General features: G+C 45.3%; 2 protein-coding genes across 2 annotated transcripts; one reads left to right on the top strand and one right to left on the bottom strand.

The window, feature by feature from the left end:
- Positions 1-338: 338 nt before the first annotated feature.
- On the top strand, positions 339-1500 carry ENH_00007490 (lactate dehydrogenase, putative; the record flags this gene model as incomplete). The annotated part of the gene is made up of 3 exons (XM_013578603.1): positions 339-412; positions 971-1079; positions 1327-1500. The coding sequence occupies 3 exons, from the start codon at positions 339-341 to the stop codon at positions 1498-1500; spliced, it is 357 nt and encodes a 118-aa protein (XP_013434057.1).
- A 3109-nt stretch (positions 1501-4609) lies between these two features.
- Positions 4610-5469, bottom strand: ENH_00007480 (hypothetical protein, conserved; the record flags this gene model as incomplete). The annotated part of the gene is made up of 2 exons (XM_013578602.1): positions 4610-4894; positions 5347-5469. The coding sequence occupies 2 exons, from the start codon at positions 5467-5469 to the stop codon at positions 4610-4612; spliced, it is 408 nt and encodes a 135-aa protein (XP_013434056.1).
- Positions 5470-9996: the final 4527 nt, after the last annotated feature.

The following is a 9996-nucleotide window of genomic DNA, read 5'->3' as shown; positions in this document are numbered from 1 at the left end:
TGGTGGTTGTGGGGGTGGTGGTTGGGTGGTGGCGGTTATTATGGTGGTGGTGCTGCTGCTGCTGCTGCTACTGATGGTGCTGCTGCTGCTGCTGGTGGTGTTGCTGCTGCTGCTGCTGGTGATTGTGCTGCTGGTGGTGATGGTGCTGCTGCTGCTGTGTCTGCTGCTGTTTCTGGGGCTGCTGCTGCGTTCGCTGCTGCGCCAGCGCTGCAGTAGTTCTCGCTGCTGCTGCTGCTGCTGCTGCTGCTGCTGCTGCTTTGGAGTGAATTGGTGTGTGGGGCTGGGGTGTACGTACACCTGACGCAGTTGGGGGAATTCCACTTCCAGATCTGGTGGCAATGGGGCAGTTGACTGAAGAAGATGTTCAAGAAATAGTCCAAAGAACTCGAGACGGAGGCGGCGAAATCGTCAAGTACAAACCCCCGCGCAAACCCTAAACCCTAAACCCTAAACCCTAATTCCGAAACGCCAACTTCTGGAGATGCAAATCAACCAAATAATAAAGTAATAATAATAATAATTGCTATTATTATTTTAAAACTAACAATAACAATAATAATAATGGTAAGATAATGATAAATAATAAAGACAATAATGGGAATAATAGTAATACTAAGAATAATATCACAATAATAATAATGAGATCATAATAATAATTGACACCGGAAGGCTGTGCGCAGGTTTGTAGGGTTTAAGGTTTTGGAAGGGTTTAGGGTTTAAGGCTTGGCGTCAAGGGTAGATGGGATTTAGGGTTTAGGGTTTTTGGGTTGGGGTTTAGGGTTTGTCGTTTCTCGTTTGATTATCAAACAACAAAACCCTAAAACGAAGTCACTTGAAGTAAACAGAACTTAATTCCTTTTCAGAGCATCGTGTGAGTCACCCTAGAAAGGCGGAACAGAGCCAAAATCCTAAACCCTAAACCCTAAACCCTAGAAGGACGAAACCCTCGGGGTTTTGCTTGTTTCTGCAGTCTAATGAAAACAAGTTCTGCTTTCTTTGCCCCTGCTGCTGCGGGAGTGCTAATGGCAGAAGCTTATTTGAAAGACAAAAAGCGGGTGATTCCCTGCGCCGCTTACCTGGTGAGTTATGGGGTGTACGTACACCTCAGCGCATGCGCGCATGCGCGCAGGCGCTGAGGTGAGGTGTACGTACACCTCAGCGCATGCGCGCATGCGCGCATGCAGCTTTTTGCATTTTCTGCACAGAACTGGTTTTCGAGGGTTTCGCGCGCAATTAAACAAATAAGTAAACATTTAATTTGTTATTTTAGGCCTAATTACTCCGTTTTTCCTGCTGCTGCTGCTGCTGCTGCTGCTGCTGCTGCAGACCGGCCAGTATGGAGTGCAGGACCTGTACGTGGGAGTGCCCTGCGTCGTGGGACGCGGCGGAGTGGAAAAGATCCTGGAGTTGCAGCTCACAGAAACAGAAAAAGAAATGTTTCAAAAGTCTGTCGAAGCTGTCCGCTCCCTCGTGGAGGCGCTGCCCCGCAACCCAAAGTAAATCCCCACTCGCTGGCAGCTAGCTGCCTGGCTGGCTAGCTGGCCAGCTAGCTAGCTGGCTAGCTGGGTAGCCGGCCAGCTAGCTAGGTGGCTAGCTAGCCAGGTATCTGGCTGGCTAGCTAGGTTGTCCCCTAGCAAGCTGGCTAGCTGGCTAGCTGTCTGTCAGTGGACCTAGCTAGCTAAGTGGCTCTGGATGTCTAGATAGCGGGCTAGCTGGGCTAGCTAGCTGCATAGCTAGCCGGTTCGCTGCCTGTTAGGCGAGCTAGGTGGCTAGCTAGCTAGATGTCTAGCTAGCTAGCTAGATGGTAGCTAGCTAGCTAGCTAGCTAGCTAGCTAGGTGTTAGGGAGCCCCCACGCAGCGCAGCTGCCTCGCTGGCCGGGCGCTGCAGCAGCAAACGACGGCCTAGGCAGCTAATTATGCATTTAAAATAGAAAGAATAGTAGAATTAACAAATGAGAGAATAATTGAATTCACTTATGAGTTCAAATTATAAAAGTGTCGGAGTCCGAGGCAGCGACGGCAAAGGCCGCCCCCACTTCAGGTGTATGTACACCCCATATTGCTGCTTCCTTTTGACTCGGCGCTGCCGCGCAGATGTGCATTTTGTTGCGGCCTTCGAGACCTGCAGCAGCACAGCAGCAGCAGCAGCAGCACAAAGAGCAGCAGCAGCAGCAGCACTAGTAGCTGCAGCAGAAATAGAGGGGACTGGCGGACTCTGTATAAATCACTGCAGGCCTTCTGATGCAGCAGACACTGTCGCCAGCTGGCTAGCTAGCTAGCTAGCTAGCGAGCCAGCTAGCTAGCTAGCTAGCTAGCTAGCTAACGAGCCAGCTAGCTAGCTAGCTAGCTAGCTAGCCACCAGCTCATGGTGCGCCAGGAGGCATTGTGGGCAACTCAGCTTATGGGCGAAGGCGAGCAAATTTAGGTTTAAATGCATTTTTTCCAATTTTGTAAACAAATGAAAAATAGAAAATTGAATATTTAAAAGAAATATGATTTGTTCTTCGGTGCCAGGCTGTGAGTCTCACGTTGGCCGTGCCCCCTACAGCAGCAGCAGCAGCAGCTGCAGCAGCCGCAGCAGCAGCAGCAGCAGCAGCAGCCGCAGCAGCGGCAGCAGCAGCAGCACAGCGGCAGTCTCCGTCTGAAGGTTTGTGATATGGGGGGGCGGAGTTTATAATGTGTACAAGTATATTCATGTTCAAATGTATAAAGGTACATGCACTTGGTTTTTTTTTTTTCAGTATACTTCATATATTTTGCAAAAATAATATATATATTTATATATTCCAGAAATATAATATATATTGGGAAATGCATATTATATATATATGTGTGTAATATATATATGTATTTAGAAATATAAAAACACATGTATTATTATACAAATACATTACAGAGTTAAAGTATGTGCTTCTCTGCTGTACGTACACCATAAGCATCTGCGGACGTAAATGCATGCAAAGAAACTGTATATACACCTCAAGTGTCAGTAAAAGTAAATATGAAAATGCAAAAGCATACTTGCATGTGAGAAGCTATATATGAGGCATGCATAGGTACATGTAAGTACATTTATATGTACATTTATGCACAAATATGAGTGTAAATATCTGCATAAATATCAAAAACAAGTATAAAAACAAATATAAAAATAATTAGAAGTAAAAATGAAAGTATATCTGCAAGAGTCTACGAACAGCACACAAGCCCGGCCTCTGCGCCCATGAGGGTTTGGGGTATTTCTGGCCCGTTGAAGTTGCACAACAAAACAGAAACAAAACTATAAACTATTTTTGAAATATTATTTTTTATTTTGACACCAAAAGGCACTTCTTTCTAGCCTTCTGGGTTGCCGCTAGTGTTCCGCGCAGCTCGAGTGTACAGACACCCCAAGCACTACGGGTGTACAGACACCGCAGACCTTTGCGGTGTCTGTACACCTCATATTATGCATTAATGCACTCATAAAGAGACATTTAAATGCAGTTTCTAGCGCGGTTGTTGCATGCAAAAATAAAACATATTCTGCATGTAAATATAATAGTGAACATGTGCTGCACGCTTTTGTGCACGAGGCAGTGTACATACACCTGAAACTCACTTCGCAGGTGGACAGTCGTATGTGCATGCATGCAAAACTGTAAATTAATTAATTATTTATAAGTCAAATGGAGGCAAAAAAACAAAATAAAACATATCCATATCCTATTTATGTAACTTAGAAAGTACATAGTTATAAAAAATTGAATTTCCGCATTCTGTGTGAGCAAAGCAGCACGAGAAGCAGACACAATTGCACCTTTTGCTGCTGCTGCTGCTGCTGCTGCTGCTGCTGCTGCTTCTGCTGCTGCTGCTGCACTAATTGTAAATAAGGAATGTGATGGATTAAGGTAGATCTGCAGACCAAATTAAAAAGATATATTAGGCTGCATTTGTAAATACTAGAAAGTGAATAATAAAAATAAAATCATGGAGACAATTATTCCAGGAAGAACTGAACGAAATTTAAACTTTGCATGAAAATAACTAAAACGGAAATATTCTAAAACAATTAACAGAATCCAATCACGAAAAAAGATCTATAAATAAAACTGGAAGTGCAAATAAATTAAAAATTAAAATTGCAAGTAAGACTATAATTGTAATAAAGTTATTTCTGCGGAGTCAAAGCCGGGTTCTGTTCCCTCTCTGCGCAGACGCTGCAGCAGCGCAGCATCAAATGGGCTGCTGCAGCAGCAGCAGCTGCAGCAGCAGCAGCTGCAGCAGCTGCGGGAGCGGCTGCCGCCTCAGCAGTAGCAGCAGTTGCAGCAGCGGCAACTCAGCACGAGGCGCAGCAGCAGCAGGAGCTGCGGCAGCCACTGCAGCGACACGAGTCGCCGCAGCAGCAACTGCAGCAGCAGCAGCATCAGCGCCTGCAGCAGCAGCAGGCGCAGCAGCAGCAACAGCGACTGCAACAACGCCTGCAGCCGCATCTGCAGCAGCCGCAACAGCAGCCTAAGCGGCGCAGCTGCTGCTGCTGCAGCTCAGGCGATGGTGCACATGCATCGGGCGGCGTGGGCGTTGCAGCAGCTGCTGCTGCTGCTGCTGCTGCTGCTGCTGCTGCTGCAGCTCAGGCGATGGTGCACATGCACCGGGCGGTGTGGGCGTTGCAGCTGCTGCTGCTGCTGCTGCTGCTGCTGCAGCTGCTGCTGTCCCTGAAGACCAGGAAGACGTGGCAGGCCGTGGGGGCCCCCCTGTGGGGCCCCACAGGGTAGTCCCGCAGCCTGCGGGAGTCCAGCATTTCCCGGCCGCAGCAAAACAGCCGCAGCCGCAGCAGCTCTTTGGAGGGCCCCAGCGCCTGCCGCCACTGCAGCAGCAGCAGGTCCGCCTTCACCTCCTGCAGAGTCTTCTCCGCCTGCAGCAGCAGCAGCAGCAGCAGCAGCAGCAGCAGCAGCAGCAGCAGCGGAGGTTGTGCGTTTTTAGAGCGCAGGAGCGTTTACGGGGGCTTAGGGGGACTCAGGAGGGTTTGCGGCGGTTTCAAGGGTTTGCGGGGGTTTAAAAGGGTTTGAGGGTTTAGGGTTTAGGGAGGGTTTAGTAGGGTTTAGGGTTTCGGGTTGGTAGGGTTTAGAAGGAGCTGCGACAGCATTCAGAGGGAGTTATAGGAGGGTTTAGTAAGGCTTGGTAGGGTTTAGGGTTTAGGGTTTAGGGTTTAGGGTTTAGGGTTTAGGGTTTGCGGAGGCAGCAGAGCCTCGCGAGCCCGTTAAAGGGCGGCTTGCCAGATTCCAGGGCTTAGCGCTAGGGCCTAGGGTTTAGGGTTTAGGGTTTAGGGTTTAGGGTTTAGGGTTTAGGGTTTAGGGTTTGGCTTACGTCGTAGGAGACGTCAATGGGGCTTTGGCTGCAGTTGGAAAAGATGAATTTGATGTGAGCCATTTGTTTTTCTTCGGAGGTTTTGACTCTTGCAAACGATTTAAGCTTGGCCACGCAGTCCATCTGGAGGGTTTAGGGTTTAGGGTTTAGGGTTTAGGGTTTGGGGTTTAGGGTTTGGGGTGCAGGATCTGCGAGGTGACCCTAGACCCTTGCGCAGCAGCCGCTGCGTCGTTGCTGCTGCCACCCGGAAGCAGCAGCAGCCAAACCATTTGTTTTTAGGGTTTAGGGTTTAGAGAAAGCAGCAGCAACTTCAATTTGGAGAATAATCAAACTAAATACAAAAAGCGCTTCAAACGAGGCGCAGCATCCTGCAGCAGCAGCAGCAGCAGCAGCAGCAGCAGCAGCTGCAGCAGCAACACCTCGCGGTGTCACTGCAGCACCCAGGACGTGACCAGTGGTCCACACGAGCTGCTCGCATGCAAAGGTTTCTCCATCCGCCTCCAGGCCTCCAAAATAAAAGAATAAATAGTTTTAATGCATGCAGCACTTTCTATTTCCGAGTTTCTGCTGCGGCGTCTGCTGCGCTGCAGCAGCAGCAGCAGCAGCAGCAGCAGCGGCGGCGGGCTTTCTGCGCTGCGCAGCCCGCGATGCATGCAAATCTGCTTCAAGAAACTTTATTTATTTAAAATAAATGTTTTTACTTTTATTTTTTTGATCTGCTCTTTTTATTTCAGCGGAAATGACCCAAGTACAGGCTGCAGCTGCAGCGGCGCAGCAGCTACTGCTACTGGCAGCAGTAGCAGCAGCAGCAGCAGCAGCAGCAGCAGCAGCAGCAAGCTCGAGTCCTAGCTGCAATTACTTTTACTATTCTTTTATTTTTAGGAAAAAACTAAAAGGGAAAAATTTATTTATTTAGTAGTGGAAGAGGAAGCAGATAAATGGGGACGCAGAGAAGAATAACATAATTTAGAGCAACATTTTAGGGTTTAGGGTTTAGGGTTTAGGGTTTAGGGTTTAGGGTTTAGGGTTTAGGGTTTAGGTTTGAGCTGCCGCCACTTTTGTTCAAATGGAAATATTTAAAGTTTTGAATTGAATGTAAAAAGGATTTAAAATAGAAGTCTTTCGTTTTGTCTTTTGCTTTTTTTTCTTTTTCTTTTTTCTCTTTTTTTCTTTTGTATTTCTTTTTATTTCATTTCTTTTAATTTCCTTTTCTCTCCCTTTTGACTTTTCATTCTTTTGCTTTTTTTTTAATTCCTTAAATTTTTTTAATTCTTTCATTCTTTTAATTCTTTTACTCTTTTAATTCTTTTTAATTCTGTCAATTCTTTTTATTCTTTTTTTATTCCTTTTAATTCCTTTTGATTCTTTTTCATTCTTTTATTTTTAAATTCTTTTTTGAATTCTTTTTTGAATTATTTTTTGAATTCTTTTTTATTCTTTTTATTCTTTTCAATTCCTTTTTAATTCTTTTATTTATCTCCTTTTATTTCTTTTAAACTCCGGCCCCTGTTTATGTTGAGTTTTATTTTTGCAGTTTATTTTAATTCAATTTTTTTAATTTTTGAAAAGTTTTCTGTACTTTTCATCTTCTTTTAATTCTTTTTGAAATGCATTTTATCTTTTTGAAGTCTTTAAAATTATTTTTTAACTTTTTCAATTGTTTTAATTATTTCTAAATCTGTTTAATTCTTTTTAATTCCTTTTATTCCTTTTCGTCTCTTTTTGTCTTCTTTTCTAATTTCTTTTTCTCTTTTTTAATTTCTTTTTTTCTTTTTAAATTTCTCCTTTTCTTTTTGTAATTTTATTTTGTTTCCTTTTGTTGTCTCCGTTTGAAAAAGAAAAGGCAAAAAACTCATAATTCTAAACCCTAAACCCTAAACCCTAAACCCTAAACCCTAAACCCTAAACAACAAACCCTACGAGAAGTGAGGTGCGGGTCGCCCCTAACAGCAGATTTGCTCTTCTTGTTGCTGCTGCTGCTGCTGCTGCTGTTTTTACTGCCTTTGCTGCTGCTGCTGGTGCTGCTGCTGGTGCTGCTGCTGGTGCTGCTGCTGCTGCTGCTGCTGCTGCTGCTGTTGCTGCTGCTGCCTCTGGTGCTGCTGCTGGTCCGGCTGCTGCTGCTAATGGCTGCTCGTGCCGCTGCTTTTGGTGCTGCTGCGGCCTCTGTTGCTGCTATTGCTGCTGTTGCTGCTGCTGCTGCTGCTGCAGCAGCAGCAAGAACTTCATTTCAATTTCTTTTGTTTGAGCAAAAAAAGAGGCAAAAAGAAGACAAAAAGGAGACAAAAAGAGAGACAAAAAGAAAGACAAAAAGAGATAAAAAAGGAGATAGAAAGGAGACAAAAAAAGGAAATGAAGAGGAGATAAAGAAGAATCAAAAAGGCAATAAAGAAGAATCAAAAAAAAGACAAAAAGAAGCAAAAAGAAAACAGAAAAGGAGACAAAAGAGGAGAAAAAAAAAGAAAAAAGGAAAAAAAAGATATAAGAAAGATACAAACAAGAGACAAAAAGAGGAAACAGAAAAGAAACAAAAAAGAAAAAGAAAAAAAGTTGATTTTTTTTTTAAATTTCTCTTCTGTTTTTCAGCGCTGCTGTTCTGGCTTCTGGCATTCCTTTTGGCAGCTTTCTGGTTTTTTGGACTTTTTTCTTTTTTTTTGCATTGCTGCTGCTGCTGCTGCTGCTGCTGCTGCTGCTGCTGCTGTTGCTGCTGCTGCTGCTGCTGCTGCTGCTGTTGTTGTTGCTGCTATTTCTGTGTCGATTGATTTGTTTTTGCTTTTGCTGCTTTCATTTTCGCTGCTGCTGCCATTAATGCCATTAGCAGCACTTCTTTCTTTTTTTACTTTTCTGAAAAATGCCATCTTAGGATTTTAAAAATGAATATTTTTTTGCTGCTAATAAAAATAAAATAAATTAATATTTGTCTTTTAATTTATTTTCATAATTGCGAAAAGTGCAGCAATTACACTTTTGGACTTTTTGCAACTTTTGCTTTTGCCATTTGGCCTTGGCCATTTGCTGCTGGCATTAGTGGCATTATTTTTAAAATTTAATTTTTTTTGTTTTATTTAAATTGCATTTTTGTTTTTGAAATTAAATTCATTTTCTTTGTAAACAGCAGCAACTGCCCAACGTGGGGCCCCTGTTTGTCTTGAGTTTTATTTTTGCAATTTATTTTAATTCAAATTTATTTATTTTGGAAATTTTTCTGCCAACACCTCGAAGTGGATTTCTGGTTTCGACTTTTGAATTCGAATGTTCAACTGAAGTTTTTAAAAGTTTTTAAAATCTTGAATGTCCTTATTAGAAGTCCTTTTCTGGGGATTATTATTTGAATTAAAGAAATTATTTCAACTCAAGTTTCCACTTTTTGCACTTTTATTCCCACTGGGAATTGCTTTCCCTCCTGTGCAGTCAACCCTCTTTCAGTGTCTGTACAGCCCACCGACTCTGCCGCATTTGCAGACTTTCTGTTTTCTGCAGATTAAAACTTAATTGGCATTAATTTGATAATTGGCATTAATTTAATTGGAGGAGAACGCGAAAAAGTGAAGTGCTGGAGAGGGTGTGTGCGGAGGCAAGATGCGCTCTGGTGTACATACACCCGGGGTGCGTTCGTGGACCGCCGTCGGAAAACGCGAAATCGGCGCCACATTTGACTCGAAAGAGGAGAAAATAATCTTAAAAACTGGGAAAAAAGCCTAAAAAGGACTATTACGGAGCTGAAAACCGGGAAAATTCAGCAGCGGCAGCGGAGCAGCAGCAGCAGCAGCAGCTAGTCTGCGAGTGGCGCAGCTGCCGGATCTGGCAAGTCTTGAGTGTGGAACGCGTTATTTTGGAGCGGATTGCAAAGTTGGAAGTCAACGGAAAGGAAACTTCACGAAAAAGCGGGCGAATGGGTGGCGGATCTGCGAGGCTGCAGGGTGCTGCAAGACAGGAGCCAGGGGCTGGGATCGGGGTTTTTTTGCGGCGGCTTTTCGCTGGTTCTTTCCGAATGGATTTGAAAAAAGGAAATTAAGAATTAAAATGAATTTTCGGGGGGACTGGCGGCGCAAAGTTTGGCGTGTGGAGTTGCGCGGCGGAGTTCGCGGTGCTCCCCCCGAGCCAGCTGTCTAGACACCGCGGGGAGGGCGCGTAAATTCGGTTTTCGGCGCTTTTTTGGCGGGTTTTAGTTAATTTTTTTTTGCGAAGAAGTATTAAATGGGTTTTAAAAGTGGAGAAAGGGGTTTGGAGCGTTGGATCGGCCGCGGTGCTCGCGGGGCTCCCCTCCTCGCTGCCGGCGTCGGCGCTGGTCATGGCAGCAGCAGCGGTGCTCAGCGGCGGGCTCGCGGGCGGCGTTTGCGAAAAGGAAAGAAAGTTTGCATTTTAAAAGGAAGTTCTTGCGGAGTTTCCTCGCGAGTTGCAGGCCTTGGCGGCTTCGTCTTCCCGCGCCGCAGCAGCAGCAGCAGCAGCAGCAGCAGCAGCAGCAGCAGCAGAGGCTCGCGGCTGCCGGTCATTGCCTGCGGCTGCAGCAGGCAGCAGTTGCGCCTTTGTCTGGGTCGCCGTTGCACGCGCGGGGGTGTCTAGACACCTCTGCCTCCAAAGACACCGCCTGCTCCCGCAGCAGCAGCAGCAGCAGCAGCACCTCTCCCGCTGCTGCAGCAGCAGCAGCAGCTC

The sequence above is a fragment of the Eimeria necatrix genome, genomic scaffold (genome assembly GCF_000499385.1).
Source record: "Eimeria necatrix Houghton genomic scaffold, Enh_scaff1211, whole genome shotgun sequence".
NCBI classification, from domain to species: domain Eukaryota; phylum Apicomplexa; class Conoidasida; order Eucoccidiorida; family Eimeriidae; genus Eimeria; species Eimeria necatrix.
The sequence above is the reverse complement of the archived record's forward strand: the minus strand, read 5'-3'. Positions and strand labels throughout refer to the sequence as shown.